The following is a 24,767-nucleotide window of genomic DNA, read 5'->3' on the forward strand; positions in this document are numbered from 1 at the left end:
CAACAATTTTTCTTCTCCTTAAGGAACCCATAAACCACCAATTACAGAGCAATAAAACCTTATGTATCTACCTATAAATATTTCTAATGTTATAGCAATAATTTTTATAAATGTACAAAATAAGGCAAAAGCAATGTCCTGTGGGGAAAACAACAAATTGAAAAACACTAAAATGAAGTAAGAATTCACCTGTACAGCAAGTGAACACAAATCTTCTGCAAATACACCTGGACAGCAGAAAGCAGCACTTCTGGAAAGCAGTGGCTGAGCTGTTCCCATCTGAACAATTCATGGCCACCAAACCCAGAGCACCTGAAAGAGCTGCCTGAAAACTGCCTGAAATTCAACTTCTGCCCCACCCAAACCAGAGCACAGAATCTTCTGCAAAGGGGAAAATGCATTTCTGATGCAAGAGAGAGGACACACCAATATTACCACAGTTTAGAATGACAACTCTAGCAGTTCAACCATCTCCCAGTACAGCTTCTAACTCTCTGAATTTCTAGATTTTTTAAGAACTATTCAAATTGCAACAGCCAAACACACCTGCTAAGAAATGCTATCTTTAAAGCATTTCATAGATGGCTTCTCTCCACTCCACATGCCAGCTTTGATGTAAATCCACTTGCACACATTTGTATGCCCAGTGAAGTACAAATTCCTTCAGTGACTAAAACATCAATTCAGTATTTTTAAACCTCAACCCTGCAAAGCCAAAATGAGAGTGCAAACTGCAATCTTTGGTTTCTTTTGAAACAGCAGCAGAAATTGCTTCCAGCTCATAATTACAAAAGCATTTTGACTGACACCTTCCTGACAGATGTGCAGAACTCCAGGAGAGGACACCCATCTGCACACCCCTCCCTTATCCCTGTGCCAGGGAAGGGCAGGGAACACCAGGATGAGCAGGGCACAGTGAAGGGGCTCCCACAGGCCCAGACACACAATCAGCTCATTCCCAGGTTGATCCCTGGGTTAATGACAGGTTACACCCAGGAGAGCAGGAGCTGCCCTGAGCAAAGGGCTCTGAGTGTGTGAGTAACCCTGGGCTGGAGGAGTCACCCCAGCAGTGTCCTGGAAGCCCAGAACAGCCCAGCACTGGGGGGACTGGGCACAAATGGGGAAAGAGGAGCTGCTGTTGAAATGCTGGCACCTGCAGCCAAGTGTGCTGAGGGCACAGGAGAGGCTGAGGGGCAGGACGAGGGCTCAGGAGTGGGGCTGGCACCTCTGAGCACAGCCTTGCCAAGTGCCACCCCTTCTGCAGAGACAGAGCAGTGCCCCTTTCCCTTCCCACTGGACTCTTCTTACATGCCAGACACAGAAAACATGAACTATCTCAATGTTAACCCATGAAACTTAAAAAAAAAATAATTCTGGGCAGATACAATGTGCCTTTAACAATTTCTCTTCTTTCCTTCTTTGAGGGCAGCATTGCAAAAACTGACACCCTCTGACACAGGGTGTCAGTTTTAACCCCAGAACTCTGCACTTTTATGGTGGAGTTTAAAGGAGCAGTTTTTTGGGTGGATTTGTTTGCAGGAGAGATTGTCACAGACATCTTTTGTGAAAAATCCTTTCTTTAGGATTTTTCCCTCTTCTGGAAGGCTGAGGCCCCAGAAAGAGAATGTAAACAATGGTTATCTGCTGCTGTGGAATGCAACAGGTGCATCTGTGATTGGCCCATGTTCCATATTTACAATTAATGGCCAATCAAAGACCAAGCTCTCTCTGGGACAGAATCAGACAGAGCTCCCTTCTTTATTCATTCCCATTCTATTCTTAGCATAGCAGCTTCTGAACTTTTCTCTCTATTCCTATTAGCATAGTCATAATGTAAAATATATCATAAAATAATAAATCCAGCCTTCTGATCATGAGATCAAGATTCTTGTCTATCTCTTCACCCCTGAGGAACCCTTGCAAGCCCTGGAACAAGAGATCAAAATTTTCTGTTTGAATTCTGACAGTGCTGTGAGAAGACATATAATGGCACGTGGCACCCCAAGGAACAGTCAGAGGGGCAGGGATGGGGTGCAGATTCCATCTCCCTGTGTGAACTCTATCAGAATCCCAATCCTGCTGCAATTCCTGCAGGCAGAGCTCTCCCTGCCCAGCCTGTGCTGTGAGCCTTGGCTGCTCTGCCTCTGCTCTTCCAGCCCATCCCAACCAGCTCCTGGGATGCTGTCAAACAGAATGTCCCTGAGCCAGGCAGCAGTGCAGAGCCCTGCTCTCTGTCCTTACCTGATGGACACGACAAGGGACAGCACTTCCAGCAGGATGGCGATGACGAACACGGCGACGGCGGCGGGCGGCGGCGGGGCTGCCACCATGCCGTGCCTCAGGAAACACGTGATGGAGAGGATGAGGAAGACTGTGGTGGACAGGAACACGTCCAGCAGAGAGCTGAAGGTGGCACTGGCAAATGTCTTCACTGGAGCATTCCTTATAACCTGTGTGGAGCACAGGGATTGAGGGAAGGGATGGAAAGGAATAAATGTTATTTTGTTGAATTCAATTGGATGAACAGCAGACCCTAACAAATGAAGGGATGAGGAAATTTTGGCCACTTCATTAATCCAGTGTAAGCACTGGTTGGAAACAAGCAGCAGAAGAGGTGGTTTGATGGTGACACAGCTCCCTGAGCAGACCATGTCGAGAAGAAGTATTGGTGGCACAACCCCCAGGTCTGGGGTGATTTTTACACACTATTATGATATAGAAATCAAACAACACAAAAAATGAATATTCTGTGCAAAGAAACATAAATATAATAAGTAGAAGATAGGTTATGGGATATTTTATTTTATTCTTTTAATTTAAAATAAGAACAGACTTTACTATAACCTTTTTAACCTTAAAAAAAACCCTCCTAACACCACTCCACAGACACAACTGCTGTGGCAGAATTCACATCTCCCTTTCAGACCAGATTAAAAGCTGTGTAATCCAAACTGACCAGAGCCCGGGAAACCCAGTCCTGCTCTTCCATAACCCCTCACCCCACATCCCCATCCCATCCTGGCCTGGCCCAGTGCTTGTGCAGCTGTGCTTTGTGCTACCATGGCCAGTCCTGCTGAAAACCAGATCATGAGCTCCATCCTGGCTTATGAAGGTGAGCCCAGTCCTAGGAGTGTTTGTATCTGCCCAAGTTTAGAAAGCAAGCTCCAAAGAAAACCAGAAATTATGTTATCAATGTCACCATGATGGAGCCCAGTTGGAGGAATCCGGTTTAATTTGGAAGTTTCTTTTGTTCCTCAGATCACTTCCTGTGCTCAGCAATACTGGGAAACCAACTTGTTCCTCATTTGTACCTCTCTGCAACCTAACAAATCCAGCCAGCATCACTTCAGTGCCAAAATGACCTTTTAACTTGAGGGGTGGCAGAATCCTGTTCATGCACACCAAGTGGCATCAATAGAATTAAGGGAAGCAGCGCTGTGTCCCCAGTGACAGAGCCAGAGATGCTCCAGCAGTGCTAAGTGGTGCCTTCATTTCCAAATGAGAGCAGATGAAGGCTCTGGGGAAGCAGAGCTGATTCCAGAGAGGGATCACAGCCTGAGCCTGCAGCTGGCACTGCATAACCAGAGGTGAATTCAGGGGGGCTGGAGTCACTTTCAGCAGCACTGACTGTCAGGCCATTAGAGAACCTGGACTGTTGTCAAATCTTTTCACTCTCCAAAAGATTTCATCGTTGTTTTGAACCAGGACTCTGCTAACATAAAAGCTTTAACAGGTTTTTGCCCCAGTGATGCAGAGAGAGAAAGAAAAAATAAGGTTTCATTGTTGTCTTGAACCAGAACTCTGCTAACATAAAAGATTTAACAAGTTTTTGCCCCAATGATGCAGAGTTGCTATTAGAGAGTGAAAATGCCCACTTTCAAGGATATTTATGCAATAATTTTCAAATTATTAGCTTGCCACTAACAAAATGCACAGGCCACATTTCTGCTCTTTCTAGGAATTTCCTACATAGCTACATTAATAGGTCTATCTGTATAAGCTTTAGTATCTCTGCTTTGCTTCTCTTGCCCATCTTTCCACTGGAAACCACTTGATTTACTATTTTCTTTACAAAAGAAAACAGTAAAACTTTGCAAACTTTACAATTTTCTTTACAATAGAAAATAGTAAAGTTTGCAAATTTTGCAGGCTGCATCCCACAGGAAGTTTCTCCCTGTCATTGCTACAGGAACTTTATGCAGAGAGATGAAACTAAATTACAGGATGAGCATGGAGCTCACCGAAGTGAAGAGACTGAATTGCAGCACAACTGGGCTTTCCTTTGCTAAAATACAATAAATTAAGTGAGGCGTCACCTGGAAGTGTTGGAAAACAAGCAAATATTGCTAAGGAGAATGTGACAACACTGCCCAGAACTGAAAACAACAAACAGCAGAAGCAGAAATTGTGCTGCCCTCAGATGCAGGACACACTGGGAAGAAAAGAAAGCCACTCCTGCTTTCTCCTGCTGCAGTTGTGCAGAGGGATCACCCAAAGGAGCAGCTCATGCTGCTGGAAGGGAAGGGCCCACTCCCCTTCCTGCTGCCGGACGTTTATCTGGGCTGCCTCGGGCCCTTGCCAACCCCTCCAGAGCTGCTGCTGCTTCCACCCAGCACAAAACAGCCCCAGATGCAAAGAGAAAGAGCCCCAAACAGAAAATAAAAAGAGCCCCCAAAGAGAAAAACAAACCATGAATATTTCATGCTAGGCCTGGAAATGAAGCGCTCACAGCAGGGAAGGCAGAGAAGCACCAGAGCCATCAGAAGGAGCAGGGAGGAGGAGGAGGAGGAGCAAGGAGGGCAGAGCATTTGCCTTTTCTTGGCAGCAAATTTGCAGCTGCTGGTGGAAATGCAGCCTCAGTTCTAACTGACACCTAATGTCACTTTAGGTGAATTTAAACTATCCTGCCAGTTCCTATCAGTCAGGCAGGAAAATCCAGTGCTGTGGAAAGCCTGTGATATTATAAGCCCCCAGGGGAATGAAGGAGTTTTTAGACTCAGTGCAGAATCCTGAAGAAAACACCAAGTTCCTTACAATTTACTGCTCCCTACAATTCCAGTGTTATGGAAATAGGACCTTTGAATTCAGCACAGGTTTGGATTCCACAGGGATAACCATGAAACTGTGACTAAACAAGAATCAAATTCCAAGTTACCATTCTCAAAGTTAGAATATTTGATGAGAAGACAAGCAGCAATTGGTCCTTACCATCTCAGCATGGTTCTCTGGCCACCCTAAAGACTTGGAACATTAACCTGGAGATAATCAGTGTACCTCAGATTTCCAGCCCAAACACTGGACTAGGGCATGGCAAAAGATGCTCCAAGGGCTGGAGCTCCTCTGCTCTGATGTCAGGCTTGGAATGCTGGGGGTGTTCAGCCTGGAGAAGGCTCCAGGGGCAGCTCAGAGCTCTTCCAGTGCCTAAAGGGGCTCCAGGAGAGCTGGAAAAGGACTTTGGATGATGGCCTGGGGTAACAGGACCCAGGGAATGGCTCCCACTGCCAGAGGGCAGGGATGGATGGGATATTGGGAACTGGGAATTGTTCCCTGTGAGGGTGGGCAGGCCCTGGCACAGGGTGCCCACCCTGGATCCCTGGCAGTGCCCAAGGCCAGGCTGGGCAGGGCTGGGAGCAGCCTGGGACAGTGGGAGGTGTCCCTGCCATGGCAGGGGTGGCACTGGATCAGTTTATGGTCCTTTCCAACCCCAACCATTCCACATTTCTATAATTAACTGAAAGGAGACTCTTTACAGAGGCAGCAATATCAAGCAGCAAATCACATTTGACATTTCACAACCCTTCTCATGAAACAACTGCAACAAAATGTGTTAAAAACCCCAAGATAGACAGTGGCTCAGACAGATCACAGACAGAAACCAAGGCCAGCAGAAACACACCTCCTCCTGGTAGCTCGTCCTGTAGGACATCTCCAAATCCTGATCCAAGAAGTTGAGGCTCAGCTTGTTAATAGGTGGTTTAAAGAAGTAATCTTTCATGAGGCTGAAGAGAAAGGACAAAATCAACATCAGTTTGTTCAGCTGCACCTCCTTCAGCCCCCCCCAGACTGCAGCTGCTGTTTCCAGGGATGCTGGCACTTGGCTTTGAAGTTCCTGTGGTTTTTCTTCTTTCTTGATCACCAAAGTATCCTCTTACCCACATCACTTGCTCAGTGAAAGGAAATATTCCACAAAAAAAGCAAACTTTTATATTTCCAGGAAGAGTCTAACAAGTCCTTCCAGAAATTTAACAGATCTAACTGATGAGTACAGATAATTGTAACATAAGCCAGCAAATAGTAAAGGTTAATTGCTGCTGCAGACACACAACCTCTGGAGCCACGTGGCTGTGGGATATTTGTGTCTTGGGTGGAATTCTATGGCTCAAAGCAAGCCAAGGATGACAAAGGTGACAAATTGTTATGGGGGAAAAAAAACCCCATTGCCCATTTTAGAAAACAGCAGTTTCTTGTTATTTCAGACACTAAAATAACTCAGTAACTCAACTGGGAACACTCCCTTAATGATCTGGGCTGCAGAGAAGAGATGGAGAGCTGAGATTTACTTCTGAACTGGGAGATTTGGAATGAGCAGCACCATCAACAAAGGCAGTGACAACTAATGACATCAGGGCTAAGGCACCCAGAGGCAGCAGCCACCAGAGGGTGTTTATGCCCTCCTTCACCTTCATCTTTTCTACAGAAGGTGACAAAATCCCACAACAACATAAAAGAGACTTCAATCATTGGAAGTCAGGTTTATTCCCCATCCTCTGGAAGAAGCTGAGTTTTACAGTATGAGGTTTATGAATGAAGTTTCCTGATGGCATTTCTGCCAGTCTTTTGTCTCCTGAGCAGGGCCCAGGGAGCTGAAGGGACGGGAGAGCACCGAGTGCTTTGTGCCCAGGGTCGCACCTGCTTGTGGCACTGCTGTGCCTGTCCCCTGCTCTGAGCAGCTTCCACACACACTCCTCCCTGCCTGGGAGCCTCCTCTCATTTCCAAGCAGCTGATTCCATGTGTTATTTACAGGGAATTGTTTCTAAAATCCCTCTGAATCCAAGGCTCCTATTCCCACCCTGGCAGCTGCAGCACCAGAGCCACAGACACAGTGGGCAATTTCCAAGCTGGTGACTGAGCAAAAACCAGAGATGCACATGAGGTCAAATTCCAAGCAGATGAAGAAGCTGAAAGAAAGATCCTACAGAGCTTGTCTGTGCCTGAATTCTCTTTTTAAGGGAGTTTGGTTTTGGGGTTATTCTCTGTTTATTTTTATGGAGTTCTTGCCTAAGAGGTTTTCTTGGAAGCTCCCAGCACAAGATGGCATGTGGGAAGCTTTTTTTTTTTAAACTGAGATGCAAGATCAACCAAACACACATTCCTAGACTGATGCTAGAGAAGACAAAGGAGTCTAAGCATGAATAAGGCCAATACTTGGTAACCTTTAAACATTCTGGCTTTGGCCAACGCATTAAAAATATCAGGATACCCTCACCTGAGTCACCCCTCTCTCCTTCATTCTTGTCTTCATTCCTCACCTGTCTTAGACATTTCTAAGAGCATCAATAATGAAATTTTTGAAAGCTTTTGGGTTGTTATTTTTTTAAATACTGCTGAATCCCCTTTTTTGCTGCAGGGAAGCTCAGGGGAGGTGGTGCTGGTGCTGCTGTGCTGGTGAGGGTGTAGGAGGATCAGTCCAGCTCCACAGTGCAGCACGAAACAGGAGGTGGAACACGATGGAGCCAGGGGAAGGCAGCACTCATGAGGCCTCAGCTCCCTGTCAGCTCATTCTGCCTCCAAAAGGCAGAGCCCACTTGATGACACAGTCAAGTACAGAATCTGTTTCCCAGGAGGCCTCTGCCTCCCAGCACAGGGTGTTCCCCACATCAAGCAAGACTGGGAAGTGGGAAATGAAAGAAATGAACAAATTATAAAATAATAAAAAACTATTTCAACAAGAAACTGCCCCAAGGAGGGGATGAAGGGTGCACAGAACCCAGTTCTGGGAGAGCTTCAGACATCCCTGAGATTCTGCTCTGGAGTCTGAAGAGATCATTGTAGCAGTGCCCTGAGCAGCATCCCAGTACTTGCTTCATGTACTTCAGAAGGTTCATATATCTTCTATAATCTAAGAAATACCTAATTTTTGTTGGAAACAAAAATCCTCAAAGCAAGAATCCTTTGAGGATATTCCCAGTGAAATTAAATTCAAACATTCTAAATCTCACATTACAGTTTTCTTTTCAAAAGCACAATAATGTGCAGGTTACAATGAACAAAGAACAGGATTTTTATAGAAGTAAAGCCAGACTTGAAGCTGGAAGTATTCACTGTTTGTCAAATATAGAGAATCAAGTTGTAAGAACTGGTAACTTTCACAAAAGGACTCTTTTGTAATGTACTAATACAAACATGCCACACTAATACTGTCTTTATTAATATTATTTTTAAAGAACATTGGAATTGTGCCCAGGTATCAGCTCCAAGGTGAAATCCTGGCATGCCAAAACCTCTCAGGCTCAGAGCTGAGCTCAACACCCCCAGTGTCCAGCATTTCCTCCCAGTTAGCCCCAGGCAGATTCCCAATGCAGCCACAGGCTCCTGAATCCCCCAGGAGAGGTTTAACCCTTCCCAGCTCTGCAGGAAGCCTGTGGCATTAATTAATGTAATTTATCACCATATCTGGGTTCAGTATTTTCTGTTAACAAGAATTTATATCCAAGTGGAAATCACTGCTCAGCGCTCAGGGAAGATCACTTGGCTTTGCAACAGCATCAAACCAACACAGCAGAACTCAGTGAAAATTGAGATTTCTGTAAAATGACCATGAGGAAATTTTGGTCCCTCCTTGAGACACCTCAAATTCAAAAATCCTCACAGATACTGGATTCATCAAGACTAACATTATGTTTTACTAAAGGGGACCAAGAACATTTTTAAAATGCCTTATTCCATATCATTTCTCATTGAGAAATGTTGAAAAAATCAGTGTAAACTGGTAGGCTTAAAGCATTTTGCATAGATCTAATTAATCAGAAGATTATTTTTGGAAAGTTATGTTTACATGAACTGAACTCAGCAGAGAAGTTTCCCTGGCAACAAGAAATGGCCCACTTAATATGGTAATGATGATATTTAATTTGGACCAAAAAAAAGCCAGGCTTTGACTGATCTCAAATCATGGTACTCCTTCTTCCAAATCAGAAAAAATTACCCATTTTGGGAGTGGAGGAGGAAAGCACCAGAACACAAGAACTTGAGTGAGGTATCTTCAGCAGACCAACTGCATAAATTAAGCTACTTCTATTACTTACAGTTTGCAGAGTGCTGCTTTCATTTAAAAAAATATTCTTATTTGTTCTGGCTGATTTCTGCCAACACCTGGACATTCCCAATTCATCTATTTTCTAATATTTGGAAATATCAGGTAAATCTCCATTCTCAGCCACTAATGACAGACCACACACTGAGAAAAACAATAAAGAAGCCTAAATTTTGACTCAAGTGGCAACAGGATAAAGGTAAACTGACAAAATCTAGGTAAGAGACTGGAGAGGGATCTGTCCCTCCTTCTACTTCTCCCTGCCTAAGTCATGTTTCCATACAGGTGATGGTGTCCCTGCTCCAAGCAGCTGAGTCCACAGGAGAACACAGTTTCAAGGATATTTAGACAAAATATTCTCAATCTGAATGGAAGCAATGAAATCAAAATAAAAATAAATAATAACAAACTCCAATTATCTGTTTAACTGCTCCAGTCAAGTCCTTGCCATAATGGAGATATGGATGTGTGTTGATAAAAATCCCACATTTCTGAATTTTGAAGAATATTTTCTCTGCCCAAAATAAGCCTTTTTGTTTGAAACAGAGAGAAACACATTTTACAATATCTAACTTTAGATATTGTATATCAATAGATGTACAACACTTTAGATATTTAACTTACAATATTAACTTTACTAGACAGTAAGTTCATGAGAATTCATTGCTATTAATTCTGCTTTCAAGCTCAGTAGGATTTCATTAGTAACATGTTATCACAGATTCTTCTTTTATTATAAAAAAATGTGAGTTTTGTGGTTCAGATTTTATGTTACACCCTAAACTGCAGAGGAAGGTACACACTAAATGCATTAAGGGGACTTTGGGTTATAAAATGGAGCTCAGCTTTGTGACAAGTGATTTAAAGAGCAATTTCCCCTTCAAAGACTCAGCTGAAGGAGGACTGACAGCAGGACTGTTCACCCTGGAAGCAATGAAAAACTGGTTTAACTTATTTTAAACAGAAAGTTTCTGACATCAAGTTTCTCTTGTAGTTTAAGCAGAATAAAGACTAAAATCAGAAAACACAACGTGTTGTATGTCGACAATTACTGAAATCAGAAAAAAGCACACAAATACTCAAGATATGGGACTCAGAGCTGCCTTCTCACCTTTACAGGGTTTCCCATTGCACAGCTCCATTCTCCTTACCTGTCTTCTTTAATCACATCCACAAAGTGGGCATCTGTTTTTTCCCGGATGTTTTTGAACCTCAGGGGGAGCAGAGCTGACTGGTCGAGGCTGACGCCGCCCCAGCGCCCCTTCTCCTGCAGCATCTCATACAGAGAGGTTTGGCTGTTGCTCAGCTTCTCCTCCTGGGGAGGACTCAGAAGTCCATTCTGCGTCTTTGGGCTGTGTCCTCCTGGAGCCTGGACAGCAGAGAGCAAAACACACCCAGGGAATGTCAGAAAAATGGACAGGAGAGGTTGCAAGGACAAAAACTGAGAGGGGCTCTGCCCTCAGCACCCTGCCCTGAACCATCCACATTTCCTGGCCTTGTACCTCCCACACCTCCCATGTGCCTCCTCAGGTGCCACCTTGGTGCTTTCTACCAACCAGCTCTGCAAGGAGCAGAAAATAAAGCACATTTTCACCCATTCAATGACAACCAACCACAAGCCCAAATTTCATTCACTCATTTTATGGGTAAGATTCTTCTAGAAAGATTTTAAATGCACATTTAATTTGTGCTGACTCTCCCTGGGCCATGAGACAGCTCACTCTGCCAGCCCTTGCTGATGCTGCCCCTGACCACCACGGGCCTGCTGCTTTCCCAGAGGTTCCCCCTCTCCCCCACCTGTGGGATCAGCCCTTTTCTACATCTCATCCTACAACAAAAACCCCTGCATCTCATCCTGCAACAAAACCTCCTGCAAATTAAACTACATCTCCTTCTCTAAGATACACTTCTTTTTACTGGTTTTGTTTTACCTTTGTGTTAGTTAAGACAGCTTTAATTTTGACATGGCTCAGGTACACGGTATCACCAATTCTGCTGTCATTGGAGAGCACAAATTACTTTTAAACAAAAATAATTCTATTTTCGTGGAGCCTGAAGTTCCCTCTTTTGCATTTTGTTTGACCTAGACCAATATGTACTGAAGCAATTCCAAAAGAATTAGACAGCTAAGTGTGGTTAGAATGAAAATGAACTGCAGTTAGTCAGGATCATTTTCAAATGCAAACATAGAACAAACTTGGCATATTTGAGTGTTCATCTCCCCCCCTCCATATTTTATCACTTCTCATGTAGCATTTATCCTCATCCTGAAGCCCACTCATGACAGAAGTTTCTCCATTCCTGCTTGTACAGAAGTGACAAGCTCCTCCAGAAGACTATTCTTAGATGCCACCACAGTGACCATAAATAAATACCATAAATATCATCACCACGCCAACCACGTGCTGAAATATGTTACTGACATTGTAAAATCAACTTAGTTAAAGTTAAAAAATATCTTCTTTCTGGCTGCCCATGCAAAATCAGTTCCATTTCCTTGTGTGATGTGTCCTGTGAAGCAAAGGAGGCACATGAACAGAGAGAGGTGAAGGGAAAGGTTCAGACAGAGCCAGGGTAGAGAGAAGATTGAGGGGGCAGCAGGAGAACCCTGTGCAGGGGAGGGTCAGGAAGCCCTTGGCCTTGGCTCCTGTCACAGCCAGCACCTCCAGAGCTGAAGGCACAACAAGGTGTGTTGGAATGGCTCCCTGGAGCTGCAGGAAAAGCAGGAGGGAGGTGGGTTGTGCTGCAGGAAAAGCAGGAGGGAGGTGGGCTGTGCTTGCCCTTCCTCCTCCCTCCCGGGGGAATGGGGATCCCCACCCTGCGGGCTGCCCCGGCCTGTGGGAGCCCCAGAGCCACGTGCTGGGAGCCAGGAGATGGAAGGAGGCCCAGTCTGGGCCCTTCCAGCCCTCACAGCAGTTGCTCTGGCAGCTTGCAGGTGCTCCCAGCACAGTGACAGCAGCTGAGGAAGGAATAGGAAATGGGGTGGTTTCCTTGGGGTGCTGCCAATGCTTTGCTGCAGACCAGAATCAGCAGAAGGGAAAGGGGATTGCAGCCACAGATCCCAGCAGGGGCACACCAGGGGACACAGGGACACTCTTGGAAGGGAGAGGCACAAGGATTTCTCACATAAAATGTCACCAGGTTCTTTTCTAAGAGAAGACACCGAGCAGCTCCTGAGCAAGTGCTCCTACACCTCTGCCAGGTTATCCAGGCTGCCCAGGGGGAACAGGGCTATGGAGCACCCTGCAGAGCCAGCCTGTAGCCATGGTATTTTCTGAAAAACCCTTTCCTTAAGATTTTTTCTCCTGAGAAGCTGAGAGGCCTCAGGAACAAAATGTAAACATTGATTATCTGCTGCTGTGGAATGCAACAGGTGCATCTATGATTGGGCTCATGTCATTGTTTTTAATTAATGGCCAATCACAGTCAGCTGGATCGGACTTTTTGTCCAAGACCCAAGCCTTTATCATTCTTTCTTTTTCTATTCTTAGCCAGCCTTCTGATGAAATCCTTTCTTCTATTCTTTTAGTATAGTTTAATATAATATATATAATAAAATAATAAATCCAGCCTTCTGAAACATGGAGTCAGATCCTCATCTCTTCCCTCGCCCTCAGGCCCCTGTGAACGCTGTCACACCAGGGCAAACCCCTCTGGTTTTGGGGTGAGAAGGACAGCAAAGGGAAACCAAATCAACTGACCAACCAGCTCTTAGTGAGAGCCTTCATTGCTTGGTGGGTTGGTTTTTCTTAACTTATGCTAAAGTTTGTATTTGCTTAGAGCATCTCCCAGAACAACCTGAGGCCTAAAGAAAAACTGAAAGTCATAGTTAATATTTTTTTCCCCCTGTGAAATAATCTTTCTCCTCTTCCTCACCACTGCAGCCACTTGTTACTTGAAAAGCAGAAACCAAGAACTCAGTTTTTGCCATAATCAGCTCAAACAAAAGATCTGGACTCCTAGGCACTGTCTGCTTTCCCTGCTGTTCCTCAAGATCATTTGAAAAATGCAGTTAAATTTTCTCTCTTTCAAAGAAGGTCAGCATGGACTTTCTCTTTAGCTTCTTGGCAAAGGCTCAAATCCCCAAGAAAATTCTTCCCTTCAGTCAGCTCAAGGTTTCTCTGTGCTCTGTTAATCTTTACAGGCAGGGATTAGAGTATGAAACTGTTTGTGTGGGAGAAAATCCCTATTTATTAAATGTTGTTAGCTCCAACATTACTGAGACTTCTGAAGGAACAGGCTGTAGGGTTTCCCTGAGAACTTGGAGGCTTGTGTGGAGTTTCCTCTCAGCAGGAGACAAGGAAGCTCCAGAGGCTTACAAGTCCAAGGATATGATTAAACATCATTAACATTCCCAAAGAGAGGGACTGGAGTGCAGCACGGGCTGTGGGAAGGGAACAGAGATGGGCAGAGGGAGCTTCCGTCTCTGCTTCCCAAGAGAGCTGAGGCTGCAAGGAAGGCTTGGGAACCAAATGCCACAGCAGCTCTGTGCATGTGGCTGTTCTCTGAGCTTTCAGCTGAACAGGCATCCCAGACTCACTGACAGCCATGACACAGCTCCCATTTTGGGCTGAGCAAAAACCAAACCAAACCCAAGGAGTGAGACTTGGGCTCCACTGGAATTCCTCCAGTGCAATTACAGAGCTCTTCCTCAACTCTGTACAGAAATCTCCTCCAAGGAAGGGCAGATGATTTGCTGATTCACACACATGAAGCAGGTACAGTAGGAAGCAATTTCAAGCAGGCAGTTGGCACCTAAGGACAGTCAATCCCTCCTCAGCTGGTTCTTGGAGATCCCTGCAGGTGGGCAGAGGCCACCTGGGGAAGAAGCATCTCCTGCCTGCCATCTTGGCAGCCCAGGCAGATCTCCCACATGTTCTCTGGCTTAGAGATCTCCAGCTGGTTTGAGACAAGTCCCTGCTGACACCTCCCTCAGGGCTCAAGGGATCACGGTTTTATTCTCTTCTTAGGCTGTTTCCTGGAACTCTGGCACAGAGCTGCTGTGTAACACACCCCTCCAGCCCAGTGAGGCAGGCCCTGCTCCTGAGCTAACATCAGCATGAGACAACATGTCAGGTACAGAGAGGGACAAACACACATTAATGCAGTGGCTCAGCACTGGCAAGGTTTTCAATCTGCTTTACTGGTGAGAAGAGCTGTAAGACAGACATGAAGAACAAGCTCACTGTGTCAGAGCGTGTCTGTGAAGTGATTCTCCCCAAGGAGGGAAAATGTTCTATTTATTTGAATATGTAACAACCAGGTAATGAGCACTGGTCCTCAGTCTGCATTTAGCTGAACATTCAGGGAGGAGTGAGAGGGAACAGGCAGAGCAGAGAGGCTGCAAAGGCCACAAACAGGACAACAAACAGGCAGTGTCTGGCATGGCACAGGAATTAGGTGGCTTTTGTGAGAATATCAAAGCAACAGGCAAGGAAACAAGTGTGGCAGCAGCATGAGGAATATGAGAGAGGCTGTTTCTGCAGGTCAGGAAAGGATGCAAAGTGACAGAAAGTTGTGAATTCTGTGTGTGAACAGGAACAACCTTGTCTTAGAGTGGTGATGCAGGAGATGCTGGAGAGACACAGAACTTGTGTGAGGTGACCCAGCCTGTGAGCATGGAGAGTGTGGGAGTGCTCCTTGGGCCTCCCTCTTTGGGCACCATCAGCATAGGTTAAAGAATCCTAATTTCAGGTCCTTCTCAGAATCAAGCTGAGCTCACAAAATTACTAAAATTTTGAAAATTGGGGCAGGGAGACTCAACTAAATTTCTGAACACAAAAAAATCAGAATCAGTTCTGCTGCTTAAGAGCTTAGATAAAGGAATAGTGGTGCAAAAATAAGAAAGCTGGGGGAAGCAGAAAAATAAGGGGGAAAGGGAAGTGAGAAATACTTCAATTACCTTTGTACTGTTTTTATGCTCATCCTGACAACCATTTTGGATAGCTCCTTCATCTATGCTGACATCGCAGTGGGGAGCAAGGGTGGTACTACATGAAGGGCAAGGCTGAAATGAGACAAAAGAATTTTAGCCAGGAATGTTCTGGTGTCCTTGTAGGATGATGCAATTCGTAATTCAGTCCACTTGTATACTTGCAGCACGGTTCAAAGATAAACAAAGCTACAGAATGGGAGGCAGGGAGCAAAATTTGACTGGAACAGAATGCACCATTTCAAAAATAAATCACAGATTTGCTGTTTGCTGAAGTTAAATCTAATCCAGGAAAGCTTCACTAGTGTAAGATCACAGATACACTGTAATCACTGTGCACAGGCAAAGGACTTCCCCAAGAGGAATGAAACACTCTTTAGCAGGAGAAGTGCAATTTCCCTGGGTGAAACCTGCCTGTGAAGGGATCTAAATGCCATTAGGAGACAAGACAGCACAAAATGCAGCAAAATCCAGAAAAAACATGAAACACCATGATGCATTATGAACAGTCCAGGGAAATGGAAAGCAACAAATCTGAAATGAATAAAGGCAAATTTGCTTTTTCATACAGAGCCATAAGACAGGGGAGGAGAGCTCAGGCTATTGGAGCCAAACACCCAGCAAATGTCACAGGGAACAAGGAAAGCAAAACCATCAGCATTTGTACCAGTTTCAGGTTGTGCATTTTGGAAGAAACTTTAAATGCTGCATTTGAGCTCTTAAAACAAGCTAATTCCTTCAAGTTAAAATGCAATCTTCTTTAGGGGAATTAAGTCTGGAATTGTATCTTCAAGTTCTTCACTCTCTTCTCCAGGGCAGGCAGAGTTGAGGCAGGATCCTGCTCAGAGGGACCCTGAGCCTGAGCCCTCCTGGCTCTGGAGATGTCCAGGGTGACCAGGCTCACCAAAGTCTGCTACTAAACACCACAGCAAGTTTTCCAGCAAGAACTTGAGCCTTTTGTCCCAAACTCAACATCTCTTTGTTCTGGACACATTCAAGCCTCTCTAGTCCAAACCCACAACTTCTGCCTCCAGGTTCACTCCCCATTTCAGAGACCAGCATGCTGAGTCTTTTCAGGACTAACTTTTCACCTAATGCTCCTTTTCCACCTTTGATGTACCACCTGGAAACACCCAGCTTGTTTAATTTTCAGATGTTTCTCCCAGCCCACTCTCCCTGTGCCATCTACCCACTCACCAATGCCTCTCAAAGGATTTCATGTAGGACCTGGAGCCTCCTCAGCAGCCAGCACATCATCCTGCCTGCTGTTCCTCAGGACACAGTCCAGGCTGGCCACTGAAATTACTCTGAGCTTCCTAAGCTGGCATGAGATAAACAATTTACATCCAGTTCTGAACCTGTGCAGTCTGAACAAATACCAACACAGCTGAAGAAACTGTGGAGTTGGTTCTCAAATGGTTTTGCTTAAAAATAATCTCTGAGTAACTATCACAAATGTCTTGGCCACTTGGTGGAAGGCATTGCTAGATGGACTAAAAAATAAATCAGCAGTGAGCTACCAAGCCTTACTAACCCTCTAGGAGTTAGATTTAGATTTATTCATGGCAAAAGTCAGGTAATGGTGACAAAACACAAATAACAAAAATTGAAGAAACCACTCCCTGTTTGATCCTGCTAATAAATTAGCAAGACCACCTCCAACACTCAGCTCCCAGGGTGAAGCCAGAAGACAAAGGGCTTGGAAAAGCAGCCTGACCTTTGAGAAGAGGCAGAAGTTCCTCTGACTTTCCCCATGTGTTCAAGTCAACATCATTAACTTCCCTCTCTATGGCAGGCACTCACAGGCTGTGCGCTGTGACCTCAGTGCCATGAATAAAACATTAATGCACTGCCAGCAAACACTAAGACAAGCAAAGGACTTTCTGTTTTCATACCAAGCAATCATTAAAACATTTTTACAACAGCTTATGATTCCCTGTCAAGTGAGGCATGTCATAAAAGATGATAGGGAAGATAAACTGACACCAAAACCACTTAAGCAGGGTAGAGTGTTTTCATTCAAAAACCCACCTGCTATTATAGATTTACTCAGAGTTCTTACCCTCTGTGTTCACCATTTCAGTAATGTAAACACATTTTATTGACATTCAAACTGCAACAAGGTTTGCAGTTAAATGAACTACAGATACACCAGAGGAGGAAATACAATTCCTTTCATGGATCAATTACTGTTGCATTCTCCCTCCTGACTTTCCTTTACAGATCTTGTCCTCTAGAACATCCTTTTAAGCCCAAAATGTGAAAGTCATCCCTTGCATCCAATATAGCCACTTATTCCCTTTAAAATAAAAATATTTCAACTCGCCTGTAATTTTGCCTCTCCTACTTAAGTCTCTTTTGCAGAGCTGGAGTCATCTCCTCCTACACTGACACCATTTCCAGCTTTGTATTTAAAACAGTCGGCATGTAAGTCATGATTCTTTTGCAAATGATTATCTCCAGACCCTACCAGCAAGCTGCAGGCTTTAAAAAAAACCCTCACGAAAAGCCCAAAAGCTGTAAAAAAGAAACCCACTCCTTTTCAAAAATTGTGCATGATCTCTGATCAAACTGCAGTCATACCTTGTGGGGGTTTTTTAGCATACATATATATTTAAAGCAAAAGAGAGGAAATTTAAATTCAACACAATGAAGAAATTTTTTACAATGGGAGTGGTGAAATACTGGCACAGGTTTGCTCAGTGAGGTGGTGGCTGCTCCATCCCTGGAAGTGTCCAAAGCCAGGAGGGGGCTTGGAGCAACCTGGGATAGTGGAAGGTGGAACCAGATGGGCTTTAAGGTTGGAAGGACCTAAACCAAGCCACGATTGTGTGATTGTCCCCAGCACAGAGAAGGCTGGTGCACATCCAGAGCGTGCTGTGCAGTCAGGAATCCCTGGAGCTGGCTGTGCTGGAGAGGCAGGGATGCTCCACATGCTGTGCTGCCTCTCCAGGCTCAGACCAGGCTGTAGGCAGGGTCACACAGTCCCAGGGAAACCTGGGCTCACCCAGCAGCACCAGAGCCCTGGGGCAAGGCAGGCTCAGCAGCCACAGCTGGGAGGCCCTCAGGGAATCCCTGGCCAGAGCTGCAGTGCTGAGGGGGTGAGTAAAACCAGGCACCTCCAGACACAAACTCTGCAGTAGCTGGAGCACAACAGGGCAGCCAAGGCAGCTGGATCTGGGCTGGCACTTGTCTGAAATGCTCTTCTGAGCAGCTTCTTTTAGTTTCTCTATCTCACTCATGCTGATATTTTTGCACTCTACAGACTTTCACTCAGCAATGAAACATCTCAAGAGCCAGGAGGTGGACTGCAATGATCCTTGTGAATCCCTTCCACTCAGGATATTCTAAATTAACCCAGCAATAGTCCCAGAACAGAACACCAGGGACAAAGTGTGGTGGGGCAGCAGCATGTTCCACATCACAACCCAGCTGCTCAGGAAGAGTGGTGCAAGGGAAATCACCCCCCATTTCAGAGCTGATCCTTAACCACAGACTCCATTTTGCACCCAGATCATTTTAACAAACACCAGCCCAAGTCTGTACACAACAAAGTTACCAAGCCTCAGCTGCAGGGGGGTCAGTCCCATCCTCCAGTGCAGTTTAATCCTCAGTCACAGCCTCCTCTGCTGTCTGACATTCCCAAGGCATCCTCGCTGTCTCTCAGAACAGCAGCTTCACTGCTTGGCTTCATCCCTCCTTTCTCCCTTCTGCTCCTCACTGGCAGCTCAGCAATCCTGCTCCACTTGGCACATTCCTCTTCCTCCACTGCTTGAAATGAAGGAGTTTCTGTCACTGCCACACCTGGAGCTCTGCAGGACCACAGCCTGGGCAGCACTCACAGCTTTATCTGCACAGCTCCCCTCAGCTCTAAGATGTATTTTCCTGCCTCATTTGCCTTTGCCTTCACTGAAAAGCAAGAAGGAGCTGGAAAGCTGGTGCCAGTAGGATGCCACATATATTCCTTCTTACACAGGAAAAGGAAAAGCAACATATCACCCGTAACTTGGATGCTGTCAAAGCACACCCAGAGCACATTCTGGGGAGGATAAAGATGGCTACAGCCCCCTCTGTGGTTAAACAGCCTGGCCTAAGGAGCTGTTTAAGCCTGCTCTAAGGAGCTCACTCCACTTTGCACCATTTCTCTGGGTCAGCCCTCCAGCTGATCTCACCTGCAATCCAGTGTTTTTACTTCAAATCTTAAAACTGGGAGCAGAGGCAGGGTAAAGGTGCCCTACTCATGCTGTCCCAATCCAGAAAAAAATGAGAAGCAGTAAAAATGAAGTAGCATGAAAATTATCCATTATCCCCACATCAACTCTGTCAGCTGGGTGTCAAACCTGAATTGAAGAGATGCAGTCAGGAGTGGCCACACTGAAGTGCAAGGACAGGGACCTGCAGATGGCCACCCCTGGCTCTGACATCTGTGCCCACCTCAGGCAGCCCAGGAGAAGGAATTCTTAGCACAAATGAAAAGAGAGAATAGACATCTGTTGTTTGGGAAATCTGCTCTGAGATGGAAGATGGAGAGTAACAGCAAAGCTCTGAAGCAATACACATTGTTTCACAGATTTCCTTGTCAAGAGATCTTGTGAGAGGTGTGAACATAACAAAGTGTCATCATTCCTCCAAGCTGAATCCATACAAATCATTGCCCTCAGCTCCAGATATAGGTTTCTAGAGCAAGCAGATAAACCAATCTCCCAACCCACCAGAGCATTTTCTCCCATCACAAAACCAATCCAATTATCCTCTGCAGGGATGTCTGTTGAATACTCATGGCAAGGTTCACAGGTACATGACCTTCACGGCAGAGGAACAGCAGAAGCAGCAAAAGCAGAAAATCCCAGAAGTTACAGCAGCTGCATAAATCATATACTTTCCCCTCTGTAAAATCCAGACCATTTAAAAAGCATCACTGACCTCTCAGAACTGAAATACAAATAGAAATATTTATGTGAAACCACCTTATTTTAGGGATTGTTTGCCAAGCGGGGAGCGAGCCATTTAACTCGGTACATTTTTCCTCCCTCAAACTCTGTTTTGTCACTCTATGCACACACACCCATACATATGTAAATATGTAAAGCAGTGCATAAACAAGCCCAGAAGGTTTCCCCAGCCCTGCTTTGAGAGGACAGCTCACCTTGGGCTTCTCCACCTGTTTGGTTGTCTTGGAGGGGTCGCTGGAGCTGTCGGCTGCCGACGTCCCCGGAGTCCTGGCTCCGTCTGCAGGCTCCAAGCCAGGAAGCAAAGCTTGGGAACAGCTGCACTGGGGCTCCTTCACCTTCTGGCCCGAGATCAGATAGGTCTTTAAACCTATAGGAAACAGAAATGACCAGTCAGAGCTACAGAAAGGCAGAGAGAACACTCCTGAGGGCTTCTCGGACACAGTGACCACCAAAGCACTGCCAAGATTCAGGAATACAGCACACAGAAAAGACACTGGCTGGGAAAAACAACCAGGAATTCAAATATGCTCTGTGCAAAGTGGTGGCACAAAGGTTCCCCAAATCTGCTGTTCCAGACACACGAGGTGACTCCGACACACAGCAACGTGTGCTCTCTTTATTCCATTTTTACTCATGTATTTCTGAAAAACACAGCTAAGACCTAATGTATTTGCATTTAAGTCATAATTTGAGCTTTCACTTTAACTCTTTACTTCTGGAAAGGAGCTGCAGCCTGGTTTTCACTGATATCTGTATTAATATTCTACTTCTGCAAAAGCAGCATGTACTCCTTCACTTGCCAGAGAGATGTCGTGAACATTACTTAGTGCTGGTAGCACATTGAGAAAGGAAATGGCATTTAAGTGCTAGAAATTCTGATGGGTTTTCATAGTTAGTGCAGACTTCACATTTTTAAAGAACAAAATCAATCTCCCTCTCTCGCACGTACACCCACACACGCCCTCTGCAACTGGTGTATGAATTGAAGCATAATTGGAAAGCAGATCCAATATTAAAGGCCAGGCTGGTAAATAGCAGGTTGTATCAAGCTGAGCTGTATCAAAAACCTGCTCAAAAAATGAAAGATCGGAATTTCATTTAACATAGCACTTCTTTTACATCCTTGAACTTTGTGCTGTGGTGTTCTGGGCTATTTCTAGACACAAAGGCTGAGAAGGAGCTCTTAATCACAGCGTTCTGAATTCACAGAAAGTCTCATTTGATTCCACTGGATGGGCAATGTCCTGCTCAGCACGGAGGGGCACCAATGTCCCCCAAAGGGAGTGTGCACAAGGGGAAAATGTTCCTTTTTCTGTGCTGCCAGAGGCCACATTCCCAGGGGATGCTGCCCCAGGCATGGGATGGCTGCTGGCTCCCATCTCCCTCACCCTGAGAGCCAGGCAGGGCTGGCACAGCCATCACCCATTCACTCATTGGCTCCATGCACAGGCTGAGCACTGGAAATGGATGTGTCAAGCTGCAGCCTGAGGAAGAGGGCAGGTTCTGCTCCCTGTGGTAAGGTCACTCTCTCATAACCTCCTTCACAGACAGAAAATCATATTCCATAAACCCTGCTTTAGCTCTGTAGTACACAACACAGACTGAACGTGGCCAAAACCTTTCCAATAAAAATAACTCAGGCACACTGAGAGCAATTTTGCAGTTTCTCTCTTTATTCCTGAACATGACAAGCAGCACAGAAAGCCACATCCCTACCCACCATGTCCCCCTCAGGCTCCAAAGCTGCTGGGAAAGCTCTGCTGCTCCCAGAGCTCCAAAGCCAGGCACACTTGCTGGCATCTCGAGATGTTACACCATAGCCAATCTTTATTTTTATATCATTTATAGCAGCGCTCAGATTTTATTTGGCAGTGCTGCTTAATAAAATCCTGACTGCTGCTGGCTTCCAGATGTCGAGTTCTTTCTTTCAGACTTCTGCTGATGGGGGCTGTTGTTTAGGAATTCACCACAATCAGCTCACAATTATATGTTTACTGTGGAAAAGGCTGGAGCATTAACTGACTATTCCTATTTTTAAAAGCTACCTTAAAGCAACAGGAGCAATTTCCCTGCTCCTATTATTCCTCCAATTTTTTTTCCTACACAAACATCTTTTCTTTGTTTATTGTACTTTAGAAAAGGCACTTTTCATGTCTTACTGCGCCGTGCAGGAAAATTATTTTGTCAATCTTGTTGCATGCAGGAAAATTATCTCCAGTTTGAGCTCCACACTGAGGAAAAGGAGGAAAAGAAGGAAAAGGAGGGAAAGGAGGGAAAGGAGGAAAAGGAGGAAAAGAAGAAAAGGAAGAAAAGGAAGGAAAAGGAGGAAAAGGAGGAAAAGAAGGAAAAGGAAGAAAAGGAGGAAAAGGAGGAAAAGAAGGAAAAGGAGGAAAGGTAGAAAAGGAAGGAAAAGGAGGAAAAGGAGGAAAAGGAGGAAAAGGAGGAAAAGGAGGAAAAAGAGGAAAAGAAGGAAAAGAAGGAAAAGGAGGAAAAGGAGGAAAAGGAGGAAAAGGAGGAAAAGGAGGAAAAGGAGGAAAGGAAGAAAAGGAGGAAAAGAAGGAAAATGAGGGAAAGGAGGAAAAGGAGGAAAAGGAGGAAAAGGAGGAAAAGGAGGAAAGGTTACAACACACCAGACACTGCAAATGGATTTGGGAGAGCAGAATCCCAGCCTGAAGCATCAGCTCCTTGACCCCACTGCCCACCTTGTCCTCTCCATCCCTGCCAACCCCACCAGCCCTCAGCACATCAAGAGCAGCCACCCTGTCCTCCAGGCTTTAAATGTGGCTAAAATGCTGGGTTGTTGGCACTAAAGACTCAAAAAATCTCTGTATTCCCTCCTCGAGCTCCCAGCCCCACCATATCCCTGCACAAGGAGTGTTACTCAAAAGGGGGAATTTAAATTGGGACAGAAAGAGAAAAACCAATATCCTGCATGTGTTTTGTGTGGAGCCAACAGGAGAAAAAGGTGATTTTTGTAAAGTTTTGCAAAAGGAGAGGTGTAAGAATCTTTCATCTTTACAAAACTTTGCTAACATGGTTTAGCTGATACTTGTTTGTTATTAAATCCCTATGATGGGAAAACTCCATTTGCCTCAGTGTCCCTTGGAACTCTGTGACACCTCACAAAGCACCTCCCAGGCTGAGGCTGAAATATTTGGGTAGAAAAAGGGTCATTAATTGAGTAGAACTGTACTGGTGTAACTAAAATGCATCATTTGAGAACTGTTCATCCTCCTTTGACATTTCCAGGGAATTGGTACAACCAGCACTGTCATTTTCCACACGAGCAGTGCAGGGAGTAACAAACATGCACAGCAGCACCTTTAAATCAATTAAGGAACATGACAATAAGGAATGAATAAATAGAGGAGCTGCTATTTTATGTGAAAATGCAATTTTTGGTCTGTGTTGCTGCGCAACCAAGTAACTCAAGACATGGCAATGCAGAAAATGATATGAGGTGCTTGGAGTGCTATTTATAAAGGCCAAGATCAATCTTGTACTCACTTCCTTCCCCAAAATTTATCCAAAATAAATGCTGAAGCACAACCTCAAAGGGCCTGATAGCAAATCTGTCCTCTGGCAAGCTTTAACCTGCAATTCTGCTTTTTCCAGAGGTGGTTCTTGGAAGCAAAGACAGGGAACAGGCTACAACAACCCCAATAAACCAACTGAACACAGTAATATTTTCTGCCCTGGGAAAAAAAACTGAGCTCTCTGGAGTTTCTCTGAGGAACACAAACCACTCCTTTCACTGCTCTTCAAGGTCTGAGATCCTGCAAGCATTATAAAGAATAACAGCTCCGGCACACTGAGCCAAAACACTTATTGCTTGAAGTCATCTACTTTGAATATTGACATGGCAGTGTTTGCAAAGTGTATTTTTGACAAAATAATAACAGATGAGATCTTCATAGAACGGCTGTGGCTTTCTTAGTGCTACTGCTGTGGAATTTCAGAAGCATTAGTGAGTCTCTGTACTTGGCTCCTTCCTTCACATTGCCTTGCTTTGATCCCTGGCATTTCTCTGAGCTTACAAAAACACCAAACCCACCCCAACCACTAAAAACCACTGCAAAGAACAACAAAAAAATCAGATGCGTGTGCTCACACACAAATTCTTTTCCGTCTGCACAAAAATAAACGGGAGTTATTATAAATAAGGCTGGGTATAAACATCCCAGGCTTCCCCCAGGTTGTGGTGGCGTGAGAAAAGCCAGAGGCTGCGAGCAGAGGGGGTTCAGGAGCACAGGGAGAGGCTGCAGCTCCATCCTGTCATGGGCTAAAGGGATTTAGGAACACAGGGAGAGGCTGCAGCTCCATCCTGCAGTGGGAAAAGGGGATTTAGGAGCACAAGGTGAGGCTGCAGCTCCTTCCTGAAGTGATAAAGGGGATTTAGGAGCACAGGGAGAGGCTGCAGCTCCATCCTGCCCTGAGCTAAGGGGATTTAGGAACACAAAGTGAGGCTGCAGCTCCATCCTGAAGTGGGAAAAGGGGATTTAGGATAACAGGGAGAGGCTGCAGCTCCCTCCTGTCACAAGCAAAGGGGATTTAGGAGCACAAAGTGAG

General features: G+C 45.2%; 1 protein-coding gene across 2 annotated transcripts in view; it reads right to left on the reverse strand.

Moving 5' to 3' along the window:
* The window catches only part of ADCY9 (adenylate cyclase 9), a 91,883-nt gene that overhangs the window by 22,869 nt on the left and 44,247 nt on the right, over positions 1–24,767 (reverse strand). The window contains exons 2-6 of one of the 2 annotated variants that reach the window (XM_005492113.4): positions 20,393–20,565; positions 15,217–15,321; positions 10,466–10,683; positions 5,897–5,999; positions 2,242–2,450 (exon numbers count right to left, since the gene is read on the reverse strand). In XM_005492113.4, coding sequence (XP_005492170.2) covers positions 2,242–2,450; positions 5,897–5,999; positions 10,466–10,683; positions 15,217–15,321; positions 20,393–20,565 — 808 coding nt within the window. The remainder of the gene's footprint in view (positions 1–2,241; positions 2,451–5,896; positions 6,000–10,465; positions 10,684–15,216; positions 15,322–20,392; positions 20,566–24,767) is intronic. The other variant, XM_005492114.4, reaches the window with a different exon arrangement.

Source organism: Zonotrichia albicollis, chromosome 16 (assembly GCF_047830755.1).
Source record: "Zonotrichia albicollis isolate bZonAlb1 chromosome 16, bZonAlb1.hap1, whole genome shotgun sequence".
Classification (NCBI taxonomy): domain Eukaryota; kingdom Metazoa; phylum Chordata; class Aves; order Passeriformes; family Passerellidae; genus Zonotrichia; species Zonotrichia albicollis.